This window comes from Cucumis sativus, chromosome 5 (genome assembly GCF_000004075.3).
Source record: "Cucumis sativus cultivar 9930 chromosome 5, Cucumber_9930_V3, whole genome shotgun sequence".
NCBI classification, from domain to species: Eukaryota; Viridiplantae; Streptophyta; class Magnoliopsida; order Cucurbitales; family Cucurbitaceae; genus Cucumis; species Cucumis sativus.
The window spans coordinates 8717422-8742877 of NC_026659.2; the positions used below are offsets into that span (position 1 = coordinate 8717422).

At 32.5% G+C, this 25456-nt stretch overlaps 1 protein-coding gene across 1 annotated transcript; it reads left to right on the forward strand.

The window, feature by feature from the left end:
• Positions 1 to 6844: 6844 nt before the first annotated feature.
• LOC116403818 lies at positions 6845 to 20118 on the forward strand. Its single transcript, XM_031885430.1, has 13 exons — positions 6845 to 6964; positions 8078 to 8614; positions 8730 to 9854; positions 9958 to 10336; positions 11142 to 11149; positions 11374 to 11711; positions 11792 to 12008; positions 12150 to 12496; positions 12611 to 13138; positions 13871 to 15086; positions 15514 to 15864; positions 17610 to 17829; positions 18069 to 20118. Exons 1-13 carry the CDS (start codon positions 6845 to 6847, stop codon positions 19850 to 19852), a joined length of 7170 nt encoding a protein of 2389 aa, XP_031741290.1. The 3' UTR covers positions 19853 to 20118.
• Positions 20119 to 25456: the final 5338 nt, after the last annotated feature.

Consider the following 25456-nt stretch of genomic DNA (forward strand, 5'->3'; position numbering starts at 1 on the left):
CGATTTCTTACAATAAAAGAAAAAGAAGAATAAATTGGAAAGAGAATTATTATACAAAACGATCTCATATGAAGTTAAAATCTCTTTTCAAAAGGAATCAAAGTAACAATTATGTTAACGTATGGGTTGATGTACCAGCATTTTATGAAAAATGTTACACTTTAACCAATATTATTTTCATTTCAGTTTTTAAGAATTATGGATGTTGTGGGAGATAGTGATCCATACGACATCTTGAAATTGAAGCAAAACCTTTCCATTGAAAACATTAAGAAGAGGTATGATTTTGCTTATTTCATATTAACTAGATTTTGATGAACTAATGTAGATTATGTGCAAGGCTTTTATATATGAATCTATGCTTTATGTTTTAAACAATTTTCTTTTTTGAAATCTGTTACTCATACATTGGTTTGTCTTTCTTTCGTTTGTCAAAACTCCAGACTATGGATGAATTTATGAATATAAACTTGACATACATTGTGTCTTTTGAATGCTTTTTCTTATATTTTCTTTCTGCAATTTCTTCTTCTCTTACTATGAAATCTTATGTCACTCAATTATTGTTATGATTTTTTTCAAACGGTTGCTATGTGTATATCTAGTTATGAGGATCAAATTGGTTAACAAGGCTTTTTTTTTCTTAAGATGGAATGTTTGAAAGTACATGGATGTAAGGGATAGAGAAACCTATAGAACAAAAAAATGATTTGGGAAGGTAAAAGATCATAAAAGGTTAAAATTCTACCCCAACGTATATATACCATCCATTTATTGATGGAATGTATTTTTTTAAAAAAAAAATGAGTGGTGATATTCTGACGTCGTACAAACGGCATCGGAAGTTCCGCATTATCTATTGACGCATCATGTTGTGCATCGGGAGATTCTTTCCTGACAAGGTTTTTCGACCTCGATCTTGACAGACCTTTATACGTCAGAAGATCCTTTTCCGACTCATTTTCGTGTATCTACTGAGACGTGTTTGTGCATCCGGAGATCCCCCATTTCTCATAATGATTTTATAGAATAAGTATTTATGGTATCATCCTTTTTCAAAACAAAAGCAAGACAATATTATTTATGATATCTGAAGTTGTGTAAGTATGGTAAATCTCAAAAAACCAAACAACTACAAATAAATTCATACATTTTTAGTTTAGAGTTATTTTTTCAACAAGATATTATTGATTTTAGTTTGTATAACCCCATAACTTGTATTTTCTTTAAGCATACTTGTTTAATTGTGCAAGAGTTGTTATTATTGTTATTATTGTTTTGAAGGTCTTACTGCTAAGTAATGTGTATTAAGAGTCAAGAGAGAGAATTAAACTAAATTTTGGGTGGCCAACGCTTACTAGGTAAGCAACCCTGCGTTATTGGCTAAGTATGCAGCAAGATGTTAGTTGATGACACTCAAGTGGACGGCCAAAGAGCAACCAAGAAGACACTAGGCATTTGGAGTTAAACGGCCAAACAATGAATGTTGTATTTGAAACTAAATGTTCCTAAGGCGACCTAAAGAAGGTGAGCTAGGCGGAAAAACTATGTGAGCCAAGTGACCTATAAACTGAAAGATTAGCTCATCCAAGTGTTTCCTAGACATCTTGGGTGATGGAGTTGAAGGCAAGATGGTAGTGTGCGTCCTAACCATTAGTTGTAGGCTGACACTAGGCAGAACGACGATTGTTGTGGTGCTAGGCAGCAAAAGATGTTATGCAAGGTGGCGAAGACCTATGGCGTAAGTTAAGTGTTAGGTGGCCACAAGTGAGTTGGTGGGATAAGCCAGGTGAAGAGATTAAGTTGTTTAAGTAGATGGTTCATTATGGTTAAACATCAGCTTAACCAAGTAGGAGGTGGTCGATCGTGCAAAACCATGCAGAGAAGCCTATAAAAAGGCTAAGCTTAACCAAGTAGGAGGTGGTCGATCGTGCAAAACCATGCAGAGAAGCCTATAAAAAGGCTAACTTCAGCATAAGAGTTCTTTCAATTCCTTTGTTCAAACTTCATGTTATTTGTGTCAAATGAAAGATATTTTAGTGTAGTTTATGTGTGTGGGGTGCTGAAAAGAGGTAAGTTGGAGAGGTTAATTACTGAGAATTTGAAGAAAACACACATTGTCTAGATTTTAGTTCAATTATCCAAGCAGTACTTGCAGTTTTCATTACAACCGAAGCTCTGGATTGAATTTTAAGTTCATATTTTAAGGTGAGCTAGTTAAGAGGATAAGAAAAAATTTAAAGAATGAACTTTTCAAATTTAATAAATGGACTTTCGTTTTCAGAGAATTTGTGGGGTGTTAGGTGGATTTATCTCGAGTTGTTTGCTAACATAAGGAATACTACCAACAAGATTTATTTATTACATCAAACTTGCAAACTACGAACTATAAAGACCTAGTTTCAAAGTTTGTCTATGCTTCTATTAAAATTAAAAACATGAACATGTAATTATTTGTTTGACATTAAAAGATCTTGTTGGTTAGATGGTAAGAACATAATTACTCGAGGATTTTATGATTACCGCTTTGATCAAGTTATTATTTGTGATTTATTGTATGTTATACATGAGGTGATATGTCAAGTTGGCTTAAAAATCAAATTAGATGAGTATTGATATAACGAACTTAAAATTGAAAATGAGGTAAATCCTTCTAACAGCCCTACAAAACTCCATAGTAATTATGTTCTTTATCATCCATTCAAATTAATTCACAACGTACATGAACATCAATAATTTAACTGACTTAATTAACATTAAAAAAATTAAGTAATAATTTAATCGACTTAAGACATTTAAAATTTCATCTCAGACACAGAAGTAACCAAACCCAAAACAAAGATCAAATAGAGAAAATAGTATACCTTCAAACAAAGAATGAACAATTTTGAGCACAACATCAACCTCTACCATCTTTTTCAAAATGTGTCCAATTTCATCCTTTTCTTCTCGTGCACCATTTATGTTCATGAAAGAATACGAACCAAACATCAGTCCGGGAAGAAACATCATTTGATAGGCTTTAGCTTTGACATTAGGACCATCTGAGATCTGACTTGAGTAGAACTTTGAGTTTGGGAAAAGGCTTATGGATGGATGCATTATGTATTGCACATTGAGAAGATGTTTTGGATGCACTAATGAGCTTAGCCTCGCAAACAAGCTTCTTCCAAATCCAGGATTACCTGAAACCTTAATGGGAAGAAAAGAGAATTTTTAAAAAGCACGAACACAGACTGGCCAAGACATGGAATGGAAAAGAAAACTAAGAACATATGAATGTTATTTATATTAATGTTATTTCTTCTTCCACTTACCTCAAGTGTCTCTTCCATAATTTTTGTTATGAATATTATGATCTGCCAAGAAATGGAAAAGAAAACATAAGAGAATAGAGGAGGGAATGGAGGATATATATAGAGAAATTTAGAATTATTAAAAGAAGTTAAAAGAGTAGAGTTATTATTTTATCGAGAACTGCAAGAGATTGGCCTCTAAGGGAACTCCTCGTTTCCTCTACTCTCATAACTCACAAACACTATTATTTGTGTATGGTTATAAATAAATATAGGGGAAGATAATTAAAGAGTTAGCTATTATTTTGGAAAATTGACTTATGTTTTATATTTTAAAAATTATTACAACTTTAGAAAATTCGTAATTTTGTTTTTCTTGGAGTTAATCTTGGCTGGGATCGACCGGAGATTCTTTCCAAATTTAAAAAACTCTTTAAAGGATTTATCTTGGTTTCTCTCGACCAAGTGCATCACTAATAGAATGTGTTTTCATTAAAATTTTGAAATTGAGGTTAATTCTTCTTGGGCCAAATTTTCCACGAGAGTCCTTGTAGGATTTTTCATAAATCCCAACAAGGTACTACTTTAAATCATACTCTTCTTGAACCATTTAGATTAACTATTCTCGAGCTATTGTGTCCCTAAGATGGCCCCAAGATCATACTAAGTATTATGTCAATGATATTGTCAATTTTTTCAATTATGTCCATGATTCTTAGCCAAAGTTGTCCTGTGATGGCCCCGAGCTAAAAAACATAAGCATTATTATGTAGTATGATCTATGGGTTAGTCAGTTTTAGACTAGATAGTTTAAATTAAAGTTCAATCTCAGTGATGCACTCAATCGAGAGAGACCGAGATAAATCAGCTTCAAAGAGTTTTTAAAATTTGGAAAGAATCTTTCGGTCAAAAAATAAAATTATAAATTTTCTAAAGATGTATTACTTTAAAAATATAAAACAAAAAAGGTGGTAGGTTTTGTCAATTTTCCTATTATATTCTACTACCATATACATTATATGCTTTTTGTTTTTTGTAATTTCCATTTTCCTTTTTGTAAAACGAATATATATATATATATATATTTTACTAAGTTTTGAATTTGATTTATATAAATTTAGTCTATATGTTTTGAATGAATGTAATCATTTTATAATTTTGTTTCAAGGTGGTCTATAAGTTTCTAAATCTACTCTTATAACCTCAATTTCTCGGGAAATAAATACTTTGTATTTAACTATCTTTTTAAGAATTGGGATTTTAATCTTAAAGTTTATGTTTTTTAATTAATTTTTCTTATCTTTTTGTTGAGTTTCTTTTTTCTTAATTAATTAACCTTTTTTTACACTTTTTTTTAATAGTTTCTTCCTAGTTTTTAATAACTATGTACAAGAGCTCATACCAACTTTCTTGTCATTCAAGTAAAAGTCAAGGGCGTTAATTTTGGAGATGGAGAAACAACGTCATGCCCAATATTTTCGAGATAGAATGAGACATCACCAATACTTTGAAGATAAAGATATTTTCGGTCATATTAAAATAGGATGACCCCAAAAAGGTCATTGTTGACTGGACCTTCCAACGTAGCCTCACGTGCACGTCATGATTTTTGGTAAGATATGTTTAAACCATGTTCAACATGAACGTAATGAACTATATCTTTGGGTGTGGATAATTCAGAACCAGCTAAACTTATTTTGTTCTTGATTCAGTCCTTGATAACAGTAAAGATAGCCTATATATATATGATCTGTTAGTGGAACATCTAGTGAACATGTATGTTCAGAATCGAACCTAGTAAGAACTCAATCTTCAATTACAGACTGCAAAACTAACACTACTTTGTTTGATTTCACTGTAACGTATTGAAAATTGTCTCTAATAGCAATGACTTAAATGAACTATTTCAACAAAGATTTGGTTGAAAACATGTCGTGGTTTTTTAGTGCAAAGTTTGAATCTATCTTAAACACATCTATATTTTAAAAAAAAACGACTCACATTTGAATGGATTTCAGTTTGAAATGAACTTGATGACGATGAACTTAAATAAATCGCTAAAAGGCTAACAAAATGAACAATAAGGGCAATATGTTGTTCAATGTTTGATGTTATTATATGGTAAACCCATTTAAATCGTTACCATTCTTTATAGTCAAATCCTTCTTAAGACATTCTATAGGACGCAAAGATATATATCAATATTGTTCATATCAATAAAGCTACCTAACTTGGATTTAAGGACATTGTACAATTCTTTATAGCACATATTGTTCATCAACTATTATTTTGGACACATAAACTAACGTAATTGTTAGATTCATTGAAAAAGTCCATCGAAATAGACTGCAATTCTGGCCGTCCTACCAAAAAATATTAGAACTATATGTCACTAAATATTGACGTTGTAAGTAAGATGAGATATATATATATATATACTAAATCACACAACAAAACTATTATATTTTACGGATATATTAAATTATATATTGTTAATTTAAAAAATATATAAAGTGATAATATGTATATATGATATTTTGATCGTATATTATAGATACATTCAGAATGTGTAGTTTACTAATCTTTTAGTAATATTTACTATATAAACATATATTTTAAACTCAAATTTTGTCGAAATAGTGTAGTGTACAGTATACTTGAAATATAAATATTTATATGACTAATAACTTAAAATTACTATATGATAAACAAAGTAACAAAAAAAATCATTGAAGGAAAAAATTTGGACATCTTACTATATATCATTATATATGTGTTATTGTATATATGTGTAAACAATATAATGGAATGAAAAATTAACACGTTCTAGGTAAAATACGATGTAATGGACTGATTCTAGGAAGCTACTTCATTTTCCTCATATTCGAGAATATCAAGATCGTTTAAATATCATTTTAACATGATTTAAACAATTGTTTACCATGGTCAACACGATTGTTTAAATTTAAAGCCTATTTTCCATCATTTAAAACGAACTATACGATCGTGTTTGCATTATTTAAGCGATCGCTTACCATAGTTAACACAATCGTTTAGCATGGTCAACACAATCATTTGATTTGAAGTTTTTAACTATTATTTACATTGGACTATACAATTGCTTACCATAATCAACACGATCGTTTAAATTTGAAACATTTTTTCCATCATTGAAAAAAACTACACAATAGTGTATCATAACCTAAATGATAGTAGATAATTCGTTTAGACTCTACACGGTCGTGCACACGTGTAACCGATTAATCGTGTATTGATTGGGACATTTTTGGCATTTCTCATTATAAGTCGTTGATTTTTTATGTTTTCAGAATTATTTTATACCGTGTAAATATTTGAGTGATTTGTCATATTTAAAAAAAAAAAAAAACCTTTTTAAAATAAATATTTGAAATTTTTTTTAATCATTTCCTTTTAAAAGTGAATTATATAAAAGGAAAAAATAGTGATGATATACATTTGGAAGGTTAGGAGTAAACTTGTAATTTAACCAAAAAGAAATGTGTTATGGGGCAATGCGCATGCATAGCATGGCGTTCTTTTTCCAAATTGCGAAGTTTCAAAGCAACTCAAACAGTGGTAATAAAAATGGGTTATACGGGAAAGGAGCAAAGAAGAAACTCCATGTTGACTCATTGGTTATAATGGAGGTCATTGTTTTTTCAAAAGCATTCATGGACTTCCATGTCTATTTTTAGTCTACTCTTCTTTTTCTCATCATTGGGTTTGTTCCCTTTTCTTCTGATTAGGTAGCGGAATGCGAAGTTGTGAATGTTTGTGTCTCATTCTGCTGAAGAGTTCTTGAGGAATTTTGATGTGGAGGGAGTTTGTGGTTGGAGATTGAAAAAATGGACGCAGATAGCTCTTCAAAGACGGTTAAAACTAAGAACATATGTTCCAATGGCCTTATTCATCATTTGTTTTCTTGGACTTTAGAAGATATATTGTATGATGGTTTCTATAAAAACAAGGTTCTGTTTTTCTTTTTTATCTTCTGATTTTTTGATGAATACTCATCATACTTTATTTTCTGGGTTTTTCTCTTGACTTCCTTGCAATTTCTTTATACTGTTCTTATAATCTTATAGTTGATACTGGACCTAGACCAACTGAAAATCTAAACTAATTTTGTATTATATCTATAAAAAGTCATGCAGGAAGAATGTTGTTAATTATCTTTTTGTTATCGAACTCTAAAAATAGATGTTTCCCTCTTCTAGGAAGCACATTATAATTCAAATAAAAGATTCAAAAGCTTGCTTTTTTGGAGGATTACTTCTTGAGGTTACCTAGGCTACATCAAAATGTTGCATCTTTTTTTTTTTTTAAATGTTTACTAATTACTATCCATCTCTATTTTCCGTACTATATACAATTAATTGACTAGAAGTTTCGCTGTAATATTGTAAAAACTTGGGTGGCGATAAAAATTAGATTATGGGATATGGCCTTAAAATTAGTTTATTTGAGATCATAAAACTAAGTTTATGGTTACATAACTAAAATACTACTATTTTATGAGTTTCTTGACTTCAAGTGTTGTAGATTTGAATAGTGGTTTTATGGGATGAATTAAAGTATTAACAAGTTGGCATGAACACTTAATTTTCTCTACTTCACTTTACTTGTATGATTCATACGATGCTATATGATCTAGAAGTAGATTTTTCTTTCCTGTATAGTTTTTTATTTCCTTCTGCTGAAACAAGTCAAGTAGCCCATCCTGATAGGTGCTTGTTCTTATTTTGAGTTCGAAATTTCAGGTGCAACATATTCCAGATTCGTTTGAATCAGTGCATCAATATCTTGGAACTTATCTCTTTCCTTTGTTAGAAGAAACTAGAGCAGAACTGTCTTTAAGTTTGAAGGCAATTCATAAAGCACCTTTTGCTCGACTGGTCTCTATTGAGGAGCCAAAATCTGGTGGCAAATTGTTACTAGATGTCAGTGTTGATTCTTGGAGAAATACAACAAAAAATGGTGGGAAGGAGTCTTACAGAACATTGCCTGGCGATATCTTTCTCATACTGGATGAAAAGCCGAATGCGGAAACTGTTATGAGTTTGCAATGCTCAACAAGAACCTGGGCTTTTGCTTGGGCTAAACAGAACCCTGAAAATGGATACTCTGCTCATCTGAAACTAAATTTCTCCAAAAACATCAGTGGTGAACATGACATGCAGAAAGAATTCTTTATTGTTTTTCTGATGAGTATCACAACCAACTTGAGAATATGGAACTCATTACACTCTTCTGAAGATGCAAAGATTATCGAGCACGTACTTAGCAAAAAATTAATGGTAAACATTTATCTTGAATGAAGACATTCACCTTGCTGGTTTTTGTTTATCAGCCTGGGCCCTACAGAGCATGATACTTTTTAACATGAAAATAATTTGATCTTTTGGATGTCAGGGTGACGAAATCTGTGATAGATGCTCTTTGTATAATAATGCTGTCTGTGCTGAAAAATTGGGAACAAGCTTATCTTCTGTGTTGAATGATTCTCAAAGTGCAGCAGTGCTGTGTTCTATCTGCAAGACACTTTGTGACCATATGCCTTCCGTGGAGCTTATATGGGGTCCGCCTGGTACAGGAAAAACTAAAACTATTAGTTTCTTGTTGTGTAAAATTCTGGAAATGAATCAAAGGGTTCTTGCCTGTGCCCCAACAAATGTTGCTATTACAGAATTGGCAGCTAGAGTTGTACAGTTGCTAAGAGAATCATCCAAAGCAAAAGGTGTGTTATGCTCTTTAGGCGACATGCTCTTGTTTGGGAATAAGGATCGGCTGAAAGTTGGTTCTGAACTTGAAGAAATATATTTAGATTACCGTGTTGACAGGCTTGTAGAGTGTTTTGGACAAGCTGGTTGGAAATATCATACAACTTGTTTCATAAATCTTTTTGAAAGTAGCAATTCTGAGTATCTCATATTGTTGAAGTCTAATGTACAAACAAGCCCTTCATTCCTCGGATTCATAAGAGAAAAGTTCAAATCTACTTCTTCAGCACTCCGTGGATGCCTCAAAACCTTGATAACACACATTCCCAAACAATTCATTCTGGAGCATAATATTCAGAATATAGAGATCCTTCTAAACTTGATTGATTCATTTGGAATGCTTTTATCCCAGGACAATGTAACCTCTGAGCAAATGAAGATGCTTTTGTCAAGTCCAGAAGTATTTATTGATTTTCCAAATTCTTCTGTGGCAGAAACCATTTTATATTTCAGGAGCCAGTGCCTCTCAAGTTTAAGAACTCTTCAGGCTTCCCTGAATCAACTTCAGTTTCCAAGTACAGCGAATAGAGAATCCGTGAAGAAGTTCTGTTTCCAGAGGGCTTCTCTGATTCTTTGCACTGCTTCCAGTTCATTTCAACTGAACTTCATGAAAATGGACCCAGTGAACTTGTTAGTTATTGATGAAGCTGCACAGCTAAAGGAATGTGAATCAATAGTACCGTTACAACTTCCTGGTATAAAGCATGCTATTCTCATTGGTGATGAGTGCCAATTGCCGGCAATAGTTAGTAGCCAGGTAAGTTCAATGGACTATCTACTTTGATATCAACATTCAGATATAGTTTGTCTTCCAATTATCCTTGGAACTCACACATAATGTCTAATCCCTTTTATATTAGGTTTGTGATGCAGTTGGATATGGTAGGAGTCTTTTCGAACGACTGAGTTTATTAGGACATTCAAAGCACTTGCTCAACACACAATACAGAATGCATCCATCAATAAGTTGCTTTCCAAATTCCAAATTTTACAGCAACCAAATTCTAGATGCTCCTCTTGTGATGGCTGAAGTACACAAGAAGTGTTATATTCCAAGTCCAATGTTTGGTCCGTATTCTTTCATAAATGTTTCTGTTGGGAAAGAAGAAGGGGATGATGATGGATATAGCAAGAAGAATACGGTTGAGGTAGCTGTAGTGATTAAAATAATTGAAAAGCTATACAAAGGTATGTTGATGCAAATGAGAGATAAAGTGCATTTGGGATTGCTTTTTAAGGGTCAAAACTAATTATGTGAGAATTCATTATCTATTAATCTATCTACTGACACTCTTTTAATTTACTCTAGTGTGCAAAATCACCACCTAGGTCATAGCTTTTGAAATTAGCTTTCTGATGAAACACCAAGTTGTGTTCAATCAATAGAACTTCATTGATAGTAGATTCTTCGTTCGATTACAAGAACAAATCGAATTGAGAATATCTCAATTCAGTTACAAAATCCCTCTCTGTTGTCTTATCTCTCAAAGGTGCACAAAATTCCTTACTAATCTCAAAACTTAACTCACTTTCCCTCCAAGATTACAGTTCTATTTATAATTCATATTGTAACTAACTCATTTAACAGACTCAGACGTGCCCGCACTGACACTCTCTTTCTTCTTCCCTCTTCTACTGTATTGGTGAATGATAGGGGGTCTATCACTTTCCTAAAAAATTCATGTACTCTAACAAAAATTTGGAAATTTGGATCTACCCTCCCATGTGCTCCGATTCTATTTTCTTATAAAGTTGTTTTTTTCCTACACTTTGAATAAATAATTTAGATTAAACAAAGTAACTTGCAATTTAAGTTATATAATTAACTAAATAAGATAATGAATATCAATATAAAAATATTTGAAATACTGTTAGAATTTGTGGGATTGGCCCTTAGGGTGTTTATGGAAAGCTTACCGTAAATCTTTCTTTTCCTTTTTTTCTTATTTCCTTCTGTATTCTATTTAATCTTCCTCATTGTACCTTTGTGAATCATCATAAAATAATAAAACAACAACATCGTGGTTTTTCTCCTAGTACTCAGGTTTACAGGTAAGCCTAGGTTTCATGTTTATTGCTGTCAATAAATAATAGCAGCAGCAACAACATCAATAATAATAACAAAGAAATAACATTAATATAAAGAAAAAGGAAAAGAGAAGAAAATTGGCAGTTAAGATATATTTCTTATTGTTTTGCTTGCATTAACTAGTTATAAATCCTCTCGAAGATCTTTTTGGATAGGTTTTCAATTTTCAGTATGTCCTTTTTTGTAGTTGGATTTTATTTTATACAATTTCTCTTGCTTTCACTCATTAATGATGTGGCTTTCTTTCATACGGAAAAATGTATATGCAGCCTGGAGGGGTGCCAAGACAAGACTCAACGTTGGTGTAATATCTTTCTATGCTGCACAAGTTTCAGAAATTCAGAGCAGACTTGCACATAAATATGAGAAGAGTCATAATTTCACTGTAAAAGTGAAGTCTGTGGATGGTTTTCAAGGTGGTGAGGAGGATGTGATCATATTAACCACTGTCAGATCCAACAGGAGAAAAAATATTGGGTTCATCTCTAGTTCACAGAGAATCAATGTTGCTTTGACAAGAGCTAGGTACGTTATCTTCCATGTATGTTTCGGTAATATTTAATTTCTTTTTACTTGTTACATTTTAGAATTTTTGTTCTTTGCAGGCACTGTCTTTGGATTGTTGGAGATGCAACAACATTAGGCAATAGTAATTCTGAATGGGAAGCTGTAGTTTCTGATGCCAAGGATCGTCAGTGTTATTTTAATGCTGCGGAAGACAAAGACTTCGCAGATGCTATAATAGAGGTCAAGAAAGTGCTTCTTGAGCTTGATGATTTACTCAACAAGGATAGCGTACTGTTTACAATGGCTCAGTGGAAGGTATGTATCTTGTGATACACTAATACTTTGTCATTGTGTAAGAGCACTTAGTTACTGAATATTGATATATATATTTTTTACTTTTGAAAATTTATATTGATTTTTGTGTGCTCAAACAAACTTATCTTCTTGTAATCTCAGGTTCTTCTAAGTGATTCTTTTAGGGCATCCTTTCAGAATGTGGTTTCAATCAACCAAAAGAAATTAATTATTGTCCTTTTGCTGAGGCTCTCATGTGGCTGGCGTCCAGGGACAGACTATGTCCCCAATCTCAAATGTTCTAACATTATAAAATGCTTTAAAGCTGAAGGTCTGTTCATCATATACTCATTGTATATTGAGAAGGATTTAAAGTACAAACAAATTCTTAAGATATGGGATATCAAACCTTTGACGGATGTAAAAGTACTTGTTGAGTGTCTTTCCGACATACATGAGCTGTATACTGATGACTTCCTGAATCTATGTAAAGCAAAGTCTCATAAAGGGTACACCCATATCTTCTCATTTTAAATGTGACCAGTAAGAAAATTGTTGCCCTTTCATATATTTACTAATTGGATAATGTTGGCCTCACACAATTTTCTGTTATGTGACTATAGGGATCTTGAGCTTCCAATCACATGGAGTGCTTCTCCTGATATTGTTGTTTATAAAGATTACATGAAAGCTGAGCTAAATGCCATATTAAGTTTGCAAGGTGACAGTGATGACACCCAGGATATAACTTTGAAAAAAAAATTGCTGCAGATGAGGTTTCAATCTTTATCCTATCAAAAAGCAAAGCACTTGCTCTCGGGCCGTGACAGTAAAGAATTGGATCTCCCATGTCAAGTCGAAGATGTTGAATTAGAGATAATTTTGGTTCCTACCAATGCTTTCATAATGGGAAGGCCCGGTTCTGGGAAAACTGCAGCTATGACAGTAAAGCTTTTTATGAGAGAACAGCAGCAGTATATCCATCCTACGGGATGTAGTCTGGTTACACGAGAGAATGCAGAAGTATGTTATAGAAATGAGGGTGGTGAGGAATGCAAAAAGACAGAGAGAACTGTCCTGCGACAGCTGTTCATCACAGTCACTCTTAAACAGTGCCTCTATGTAAAAGAGCGCCTTGCATACTTGAAAAGGTTTGTGAAAATTTTCTGGTACTTGTTTTAAGAGTCGTACCTTTCACAGAAAAGACATTAGAGTTTGTTCGGTAAATTAAATGTCCTTCATTTCCAGTATATATTTGATTGAATTACCACCAGTAAGGCTTACAAAAACGGTAGAGGCTTACAAAAACGGTAGACTTAAACATAGACTTAAACAAACACATATGAAACTCCCATCGCAGAGTGCTTTTTGGTCGAAAGAGATAAGAATTCATCATTTCTTTAAGTAAAGTTTGGCAATTGACTTTCTGGATTTCAATTGAATGAGCTGGCCAAACATTGAAAATCAAGCTCAGAGAGCATAATGAAATCAGCGCAGTTACAAAGCATATAGTTATTTGTCTACACTTACCCTCTCATCAGGAGTTTGGATTGTTCAGTCAAAGAAGAGCCAACTATTCTTATTTATTATTCCTTTTTTTGTAAATAAAAATATGCACTAGAATGATGATTAATAGCTTCATGGTATTAAGAGCATTCTTAAGATCATTATGAAATCTTCTCGTGTTTTGAAATAATAAATTTTATATTGGTTGGGAATGAGATTTTATCTTCCCCTTCTTCTCAGTTATTTCACCTCAAAGAATGATCTCATATTGTTTCTTGAGCTTAATCTAATTATGTTTCTGAAATATTCTAATTTCACCATTACTGAATCATATTTTATATGTTTAGGCCATAATTGAAGGTTTCTTTAATATGCAGAATTTCCAATGGTGGGAACGTTTTTAAAGAGACCCAAAATTTGTGTAAAGCTGATGTGCTCGATATGAATGATGTTCAAGATCTCTTGGATGTTCCAAATAGCTTTGATGGTATTCCAGCCAACTCATTTCCTCTAGTGATAACATTTAGAAAGTTTTTGATAATGCTTGATAGAACTGTGGGAGATTCATACTTTATTAGATTTCAGAAACAATGGAGACTTAGTGGTGGCAAGCCCAAAGATTCATTATCAAGAGCTGCCTATAATTTTATAGTATCAAAGGAAGTAACTGTTAAAAACTTTGCTTCATCGTACTGGTCCTACTTCGATAGCTGTCTAACCTACAAGCTTGATGCTGTTGTGGTTTTCAATGAAATCATTTCCCAGATAAAAGGTGGATTAGGAGCAAAGGATGCTCTTGATGGTAAACTTAGTAAGCTAGATTATACTCGACTTTCAAAGGGTCAGTCCACATTAAGCAGAAAGCAAAGAGAAAGAATTTATGATATATTTTTAGATTATGAAAAGATGAAAAACGCAAAAGGGGAATATGATTTGGCTGATCTAGTCATTGACCTTCATCGTCGATTGAAAGTTTTTCGGTATACAGGCGATCACATGGATTTTGTTTATGTGGATGAAGTACAAGCTCTTACTATGATGCAAATTACTCTTTTAAAATACCTGTGTAAAAATGTCAATTCAGGCTTTGTTTTTTCAAGTAATACAACTCAAACTATTGCCAAGGGTATTGACTTCAGGTTCCAGGACATAAGATTTTTGTTCTACAAGGAATTCATATCAGGAGTTAAAACTGATGAAAAAGGCATTGATGCAGGGTTAATAAAAATCCCGGACATTCTTCACATAAATCAGAATTGTCGTACACAACCCAAAATTCTCCAATTAGCTAATAGCGTTACAGATCTTCTTTTCCGCTTCTTTCCACGATGTATTGATATAGTGTGCCCTGAAACAAGTGAAATGAGTTCAACTGATTTTGAAACCCCAGTTCTTCTTGAAAGTAGGAAAGGCCAAAATATGATGATGGTTTTATTTGAAGAGGGGAGAAATATACCTGCAGACGCTCGTGGATATGGAGCAAAACAGGTCATTTTGGTTCGAGATGAGTGTGCCAGGGATGAGATCTCTAGTCTTGTGGGAAATCAAGCCATTATCGTTACAATTATGGAGTGTCAATGCATGGAATTTCAGGTGAATACTAGTCCTTATTTTGAATTACAATAAATTTGCATGAAGTCGCTATCATTGATAGCCATTCTTTTGATTTTTGGATGGGAAGATATTATGCTTCGAAGAGTTGTCTCAGGTTTGTGGGATAAATCACCTCAGGGATTTCAGAACCTGAAAACTTGAGTTATATAATCTACTCCATATAAATGTCATACTTCATAGTAAAGCCTTGTTTTCACTATGGTGAATGAATCACACTATAAATGGGATATAAGATCAGAGGAACTTATTAATTATTGAGACAGTTAAGTTTTTAGTTTTGATAATTTAGCATGACCATTCATACCTTCTTTTCTCCATAGAATGTATGTTCTGCAAAATTTAAAGTTTAACCTTCTGCCACAATTATATGCTGAAATATATATATACTTATATATTTGCATTTTAGGATGTTCTGTTGTACAAATTTTTCAACTCATCGCCTCTGGGAAATCAGTGGAGAGTCATATATCAATATATGATTGAGCAAGACATGCTTGAAATTGCTCCCGGTGGTTCTCCAAGCTTCAATCAGCCAGTACAACTGGACTTATGTTGGGAATTAAAGCTACTCCATATAGCACTTACACGTTCAAGGAGAAGATTATGGATTTATGAAGACAACCAGGAGTTTTCCAATCCGATCGTTGACTATTGGAAAAAACTGTGTTATGTTCAAGTAAAGACACTGGATTACTCAATCGTACAAACAATGAAGGTCCCAAGCACGAAAGAGGAGTGGAGCTCACTGGGGCTTGAGGTATGACTAATTTTCCAGCATGCATGAGCATATCCTGCTAAATTAAGGATAACAAGTACTGCTCTTGATTATTAACACTCTTCCTTTGGAACTTAAGTACTTGTTATAAAACCCTCGAGGAATGGATTTAACTGTCTTACTAACAAAACAAAACTCTTGAAATGAATTTGAAAATGTTGGAAGTTCAACAATTTAGGAACGTTTATGTGTAAATGCTAGTTGTCAAATATTTGTTCTTGATTGTCATAATTCTGTTTCATATTTGTCATAGGTTTTTCTCCTTTATAAGAAACTTGATAGACCACCAATAATAGTTCATCAATACAGTAAAAGGGGGAAGAATAAGTGGTTGAAGGAGCTAATTGTAAATATAACCGATTAGATAGTTAGTCTGTTTATTAGTTGAAACTAATCAGCTGTAAAACTGATTAGTTCTCCCCCCCAAACTACCTAACTGTAACAAACTGAATGTAACTACCCACTACAATTCATCAATTCATCAAAACATCAAGCCCATACACCGCACCCGATTTAAGCTTAAGCGCATCTTGACTTTCTTGTCTTTGGCTGTCTCCATATACTCAAAGAAGCTCTCCACATTTTTTAACCCAATCAAGAAGTGCTTCTGCATCCAATTTGCCGCTGAAATTTGGCAAATCGACCTCCATCTTAAAATCTTGCTGCAAATTTTCTCTTCTCCTTATTTCTCTATATCTGGCAGGTTGCAAATGGTCTTCAAGATAGTCTTCTCCCCCATTTCGGCCTCTTCTGAAAACTGGGTTTTGAAATCTGAACTCTCTCTGTCGCTGGCCATCTCTGAAATCTCTTCTTTCTCTTTGGCGTGGCCGAAAAAGCACTTCCTCTTCAGAAGCCTCCGAATCTTGAAGATCCATATTGGGCTCCTATAGTCGGCCGTCTCTGAGGTGGTCTCCACCTTCGTCTGACGTTTCTGATGAACTCCAGTGATTGTCGCGGCCCGACTTGCCGGGATTTCGGCCGGCAATGTGCCGGAGTTCTTGGTGATTACCGTCGCCGATTTCCTGCTGCTGGGGAAGTGCCATCAACACTACTTCCAGCCGGTGAGCAAGACGTTCCGTGTTGGTTTCAAGATTTCTCACTCGGTTGATGAGTTCTACCACACTTTCTTCAACGGCCATCAATCGGGCAGTCGAAGTGAGTGGAGATGGGATCTCTTCTTAATTGGGCACTACCTCCTTTCCTTTGTCGAGGTATTCTTGCCAGTCACAGCTCCCTTCATCAGTGAAGCTCTGATACCAAGTTGATGTGTTTGGGTGTGTGTCTGTGTTCTTGGACAGAAAACACTTAAAATAGACTAAAAATCTTCTTCTGGAACTTTTTATTATTAATAGACACAATGACAAACTAAGGGTTTTTATACTAAACCCCAAAAGTCAACAAATTACATCAGCCTAATCATAAAGCTTCTAAAATATCAGCACACATTTGATATAGTAACAGTAACTAAACAGTGACTAACTAACAGTAACTAAACACTGAGCACAAACTAAATACATCAAGTTTGGAGAAAGAGAGGTTAAGCTCTTTGTACTCGAGGTATTTTGTAGCCCTCGGGCACCCTTTTTCTAAGTAATACTAAAGTTAGTAAGGAGATACCTTACAGATTGTTAGTACATTAACTGCCAGATAGATTCTATCCTTATGTCTGTTGCCAGTTATTTTCTTTTCATATTTTCTGCTTATCATTTTATACATTATGATGGCAGTTCTTTTCAGAGGGTGTTTATGGGGCAGCATCTTTGTGTTTTGAAAGGGCTGAAGACAGACGTAGAAGTGAATGGGCCAGGGCTGCTTCTTTTTGTGCAACTGCAAATCCTCAAATATCTCGTAATGCCCTTCGAGAAGCTGCTGAAATTTATATTTCTTTGGATCGTGCTGAGATTGCTGCCAAGTGCTACATTGAGTTAAAAGAATATAAAACAGCAGGTGCACAACTTCGATAATTTTAAAGTTTCATACATGAATCTGAGCTTGTTTTAAGTCTAGGACTGTTCAAGTATCATAATGAGAAGTCCAATAGGCCTAGATGGGTAAGGAAGAGATAATATTACAATTGGTAATTTGGTAGGATAGTTTAAAAGGACATTTTGGTGATATGATGTGTGGCTTTTAAAGTGGAAGGCCCATCTTAAATCGTCTTATTAATGTCTCCGTTATTGTTGTAGCTTATACATATTTAACAAAATGTGGGGAAGCAAGGTTAGAGGATGCTGGTGATTGTTATATGTTGGCTAAATGCTACAAATTAGCAGCCGTGGCATATTCAATGGGCAGATGTTTCTTGAAATTCTTTGATGTCTGCACTGCGGCAAATCTTTTCGACACGGGGTTGCAAGGGATCTGCAGCTGGAGGAAATATGATAATGTTGATCTCATTAAGAAATGCAAACATATCAAAGAGGCGTGGCATTTGTTTCTGTGGAAAGGTGCCCTTCACTATCACCAGCTTCAAAATTTTGGTTCCATGATGAGATTTGTCGAATCCTTCGACTCCATTGATGAAAAATATTTATTCCTCGGGACTTTGGGTCTCTCTGAGAATAAAATGTTGCAAGAGGAAGAACTAACCATATCCGAAAATGAAGGGTTTCATTCACCAGGGTTGCATCTTCAACCAAAGCTTGTATCAGTCTCAGTACACAAGGAAACATCTCAAAATGATACAAAGACTAAGGGTAAGATGAAAGTTGCTAATAACATATCAACAGCTAAAGGGTCTTCGCGTGGTTCAAAGTTTCAACCTAAACTCAAGTCAGTATGGAAGGAAACGACATTCCAAAATGATACCAAGTCAAAGGAAAGGATGAAAGTGGCTGATGACATGTTTTCACTAGGATTGCAGTTTCAATCTAAGCTTGAGTTCAAAACAGTAGCACAGATTGATACCACGATAAGGGGTAAGATGAAAGTTGCTGAAAACATGTCAACAACTAAAGGGTCTTCCCAAGGATTGAAGTTTCAATCTAAGATAAAGTCAGTATGGAAGGAAACAACATCCCAATATAATACAATGACAAAGGAGGTGGAACTGGCTGATAACTTGTCTACAGCTGAAGAGCCTTTGCAAGGATTGCAGTTTCAATGTAAGCTTGAGTTTGAAACAATATCACAAAATGATACGACGACAAGGGATAGTATGGAAGTTTCTGAGGACATGTCAATAGTAAATGGGTCTTCAAAAGAGTTGAAGTTTCAACCTAAGCTCAAGTCAATATGGAAGGAAACACAATCCCGAAATGGTACAAAGACAACGGATAAGATGAAACTGGCTAATAGCATTAGCATGTCTATAGCAAATGAGTCTTCACAAGGATTGCAGTTTAAATCCAAGCTCAAGACGAAAACAGTATCTAAAAATGATACGGAGAAAAAGGATAAGATCCAAGTTGCTGAAATCATGTCAACAAGTGAATGGTCTTCACATGGATTGCAGTTTCAATCAAATCAGGAGTCACTGTGCATGGAGAAAACATCTCAAAATGATTCGAAGATTGAGGATAATCTGACAGTTGCCCCTTTCATCTCATCCCCTAAAGACACATCATACAAGTTGCAATTTAAGCCAAAGTCTGTGTATGCCAAAGAGGTAATTGCAGCACAAAATGATCTGAAGATGGAGAAAGACGAAGTGAATATTGTAAACAAGGCAGAAGCTTCACAAAGGCTGCAGCAGCAATGTAATCAGAAGGTCAGAAATGCACATAAGGAAACAACAAGCTCGATTGATTCAAAAGCGAAGAAGGATAAGATGAAAAACTCTGTCAACTTGTCAGAATTTGGAGATTCATCACAACAACTGCAACAGCTGCAAATTGAACAGAAGAAGCTAAAAAACAAGAATGTGGATGGTGAGAAGGGTAAACAGAAAGTGACAGATCACAAGTTCATAGCCAAGCAGTACTGGAGAAAGGTAACCGAAAATGGTATGAAATTCAATTTTCAAAAATGATATAATGTGCATGAATATGAGCAGTTTTACGCTCTACGATTCTGTTAGCTTGTTTTTGTACATATGCATGTACACATGTGAACTTTCATTCTGTAATATAATGCATATAGGGCCTATAGTTTTGAGTTTGTGATATTGGTGGCTTAATAAACACTTCAGACTTGACTATTTTTGGGTTGTTGGCATATCCAACATACTAATATGGCCTTTTCCTTGTTATCTTTGGCTTGGCCTCTGAAATTTGGATATCAATCCTCCTTAATCTATCTAGTCTCTCTCAATCAGTCTGTTCATCGTGCACTCTCCCTTAGATTCCTATAAAACCACAAAGCTGTTGATCGAGGAGGTTTTATTTCATCTGCCCTTTCTCTTAGTTATTGTTTTGTTTTAACTCACTTATGTTTCATAATCAAGGTTTAAGATTTAAAAAATATGGAGGTTTTGATTGTTGAAAATATCGATGCAAATATTGATAAAATGTTGATGACGGTGGATATTTTTGGAAAAATTATAAAAACAAACCGTAATAAATTTAAACCATTTTTGGAAATAATGGTTTATTTGTGAAATAGTCAACAAAATAGATTAAAGCTGATATACTCAATAGCTTTGTATATTAGTTTGATAGCTCAGTTATCAGATTTAAAGTATATCAATTATAGTTGATATAGAAAATGGAGAAAATATTAACCTACACATTCAACGTAGTTGTACTAATTTAGACCCTTAACTAATAATTATATCAATTTAAATTCTAAACTTTGAGGCTTTGTATCCATTTAAATTTTAAACTAATTAATAATTATATTAATTTAAACTTTGAACTTTTATAAGTGTGTCAATTTAAACTTGAGTTCACATTATTATATCAATTTGAACCCTCTTTTATGTTTTATTTGGATACACTTACGAGAGTTGAGAGTTTAAATTGATATAATTATGTAGATTTGAAGTTTAATTTGATATATTTGTGAAAGTTTAGGATTTGCCAACACGAGATTAGTTTATCTAACATCTTATTCGTCATGACATCCCACACCAAGTTTACTTAAAAAGACCTTTAAAAAAAACTTACACGATTTAAATTGACAATTATTAGTTTGAGACTTAAATCAAAATAATTATTAATTTGTGATCTAAATTTGTCCATAATTTGCCTTTATAAAATATTTAGTAGTATTAGTATATGAATTGTAGAATAAACATAATTTATTTTATGCACGTACTTAGTTTTCAAATATACGAAAATGAATCCAATTTTTTACAAATTACAACCAAATTTCTTAGTTTAACAATTATAGACGTTGGTAGAAAGAATTTTATAATACACAATTTTAGAGAAAAGACCTCGTTTGGCCACAATTTTACACCAATGCCTTAAATTTTCAATTAATTTCATTAATAAGATTTAGTTAATTTTATGAACAAATTTGACCTTTTAAATAATACATATAAACAAAATTTGAGATATTTTTTTACCGTAATGAAATATTTTGAACTATATTTATTATTAAGATAATTTTAAAAATAGCATAATATTTATAAGCTATAGTAAAATTTCTGATTCTATCCACGACAAAAATTGATAGACTTTTATCACTTTCTATTAATGTTACTAATAGAAGCATATCACTATTATTATTGTAACTATTTTGTCAAATTTTCTATTTTGGACCATTTTTCTTATTATTTATATTAAAACTTACATATTTACACTATTAATTATTGGAGAATTATCAAAAATAACAAATTTGACAAAATATTTACTAACATATGGCAAAATTTTCAAATTATATCAATAATAGCCAAAGGAAAGAGTTTGACCATCACTTTGCATAATAAGAATCTTGGAAAACTCAAAGAGGAGAAATTAAAGTTGATTATCCTCCAATGGAAGATGTTGAGTTCAAAAGTTTTTATAACGAGAACGATATAGCAAAACCTTTTCAAATTATCAAAGAATCAGAAGAATATAAGACTCCAACAAATAAGGAAATAAAAAGTATGTAGGTGCAAAACAAATATTCAAACAAAATGCTCTCTTCAATTCTAACAAAAATGAAAGTCTTCAAGTTAGAGAGAACTTTTAACCCTCCTACCCCTAAAGAAATTCATAACATTTTCCGACCTTTAGAAAAAGTTAGAATAAAAACTAAAAACAAAAACTTCTTGAAGAAACTAAAAGGTGAGAGTTCTATAAATGTTCTTAATGAAGAAGATGCAGCTCAATTCATTGGAGATTTTGAAAATCTTTCACTCAACGTAGAAGAAAAACAAATCAACAAAATCAATTTTGAAAGATTTGTTAACAGAAGAGATCAAATTAATTTCTATAAACGATCTTCATTTCCAGAAAAAGATCTAGACCAAAGATAAAGATATGCAATCAATACAGAATTCAATGGAGAATCTATATATGTTTGGAATATTGATGGAACTTCATAATATCAAATTTATGACATATTGAATAATATGTTAACTTATTCCATAGTCTATGAATCCAATGGTCATACAAATGGAAAAGTTGTTATGCTTCTAATCAATGGATTCAGTGGAAGCCTCAAAATGTGGTGGGATCATGCCCTAACCAATGAACAAAGGGAAGCAATTAAAAATCATAGGACAAGAATTAGAATGATGATTAAAACTAAAGATGGAACTTCAACAACTCAAGAAGTAGAAGAAGAGCGAGTGGACGCTATAAAAGTTCTTCTCTACACAATCAACATGCACTTTGGCCCAGGAAGTGACACTGATATAGAAAACCAGAGGAAAATAATAAAAATCTAAAATCTTCCTCTATGGAAAACTTTAGATGGTACAAAAGTATGTTCTTATTCAGGATTGCAATACCAGACATTGGAAAGAAATGTTCATTGATGGACTTTCGAGCTTCATGGCAGAACGAGTCTACAACTCTCTCAACGAAACACACTCTGAGCAAATACCTTCGGAAGACCTTACATATGCTCGATTAACCTCTAAAATCATAGAGTATGGTCTTCTGCAATGAGATAAAAATTCAAAGCAAAGTTCAAAAGCATTCAAATCTTCATAAGAGAGAAACAAAGACTTTTTGTTCTTAATATGGATTTGAGAAAGTCAAAGAATCGGGTTCTTCTTCAAAGAAAATTTGTCCAAAACACTATAATATGAAACCTACATTTTATAGAAGATCTTCAAAGTATAGCAAATCTTAAAAAGGTATTTCTTTAAAAATGTCTTTAAAGAAATTAAAGACGCAAGTAAATGTGTTTTAAACAAAACAAATGTTTTAACTTTCAAACAAGATTTATTATTTCAAACTATTAACCGTGTTTGAAATGAGGAGTTAAAATGAAATATTTTAGAAACACTTAGAGATTCTTTCACACGAGAATCTTCCTCAAAACAATTTTAAAAAAGGAAAACAATTTTTTGAAAAGGTTTTTCAAAAGTATTACAAACTCCAAACACCGGTTTCTATTGATGATTTAAAATTTGAAATCAATTGCCTTAACAGGGAAATTTTCCAACATAAATATGAAATTTTAGAAATGAAAGTAGAAATTTCTCATATGAAACAAAATAATAATTAAGATGATTTAGACTTAGGAAAATATTTTTTAAGTAATCTAAATCGTGAAATTAATTTAATTTCAAGAATAAGTTTTAGTTTATTCACTTTAAAAATAGAAGATTTCAAAATTACTTTAAAATCACTCATAAACTCAAGTGCGGATCAAAATTGTATTTTAATTCCTACAAAATATTTTGAGAAAACCATAGAGGTTATCAAAATTGTATTTTAATTCCTACAAAATATTTTGAGAAAACCATAGAGGTTATTATCATTGGAGCAAACGGTAAGAGATTATATATCAAATTTAAACTTTCAAAAGTACATGTTTGTAATAAAGAATATTGTTTCAAAACATCTATTCTTTTAGTCAAAGATCTTTGCCAAGAATTAATTCTTCGAACTCCTTTTAGTAAAAAGAAATTCGGAGAAAAATTGATTTTGGAATTTATCTCATCAACTTTTATAAATGAATGTTTTGAAAATAAAACAAATAAAAAGAAAACAAAAGCAAATTAGTTTTCTAAAAAAGGGAAATTGACTACAAAAGGATTGAGGAAAATTTAAAAGAATTTTCAATTCAAAATAGGATAAATTGAAATGAAATTTGTTCTAATTTACCAAATGTATTTTGGGATATGAAAAAACACATAATTGATCTTCCATATTCCAAATAATTCAAAGAATTGGATATCCTAACAAAAGCTAGACCGATTCAAATGAATTCACACATTACAGGAAAAAAATACAAGTCTTATTAGATAAAAATCTAATAAGATCCTCAAAGAGTCCATGGTCGTGAACCGCCTTTTATGTCAATAAAGTCGTCGAAAAATAGCGCGAAGTTCCAAGATTAGTAATAAACTATAAACCGTTAAACAAAGTTTTGGAATGGAATATTAGATATTCAATTCCCCATAAACAAGGTTTACGCAAAAGAATTTCAAATGTAAAAATATTTTTAAAATTTGATAAAATCTAGACTTTGACAAATTCAAATTTCTGGAAAAGATAAATTACCAAAATATTTTCAATGTTTCGTTTGGACAATAATAATGAAATGTAATGCCTTTTGGGCTAAAAAATGCCCCATCAGAATTTAAAAAAATCATGAATGGTATTTTCAATGATTTTAAAGATTTTACGATTGTTTATATTGATGATGTTTTAATCTTTTCTCTAAGTTTAGAAAAACATTTTAAACATATCAATATTTTCATAGATGTCATAAAAAGAAATGGTATGGTAATCTCTTTACCAAAAATCAAATTATTTGAAACAAAAATAAGATTTTTAGGGTTTGAAATATACTTAGGAAAACAATCAAGCCCATTCAAAGGTCAATTAAGTTTGCGTCGTACTTTCCTAGTCAAATTCTAGATAAAACACAACTTCAAAGATTTCTCGGCTGCCTACATGATGCGTCTGACTTCATTCATAACCTTAGACCCATTTGCAAACCACTATACCAAAGATTAAAGATAAATCCAAAATCATGGTCCGACAAACACACTTGAATTGTTCAAAAAATTAAGTCTTTCGTCAAATCAATCTCGTGTCTTAATATCATCAACCCAAAAGTAAACCTTATCATTAAAACAGATGCCTCTGGTTTAGAATATGGAGGAATCCTCAAACACTGTCTAGATAAGATCAAATCAATAATATGATTCCACTCAGAAATTTGGAATGAAAAAGAAATTACTCAATGGTGAAAAAAGAATTACTTGCAATAATTCTCTATGTTAAAAAATTTCAATGAGAATTTATCAATAAAAAATTTGTTATCAAAATCGATTCAAGAGCCTCAAAATTCGTGTTAGAAAATGATGTATAAAAGATCGAGTTTCAGAACAAAATTTTGCTAGATAGCAAGCCATACTATCTTCAACGGATAACTTTTTTACTTTCTCTTGTTCGTTTGAGGTTTATCTATTTTTCTTTTTTCTTTTTTCATTTCTCTATACAATCTCATTTTAATTATTGGTACATTTTCATGTCAAATATACATTTTAAATATACCTATAATTACTTAAACCTAATAA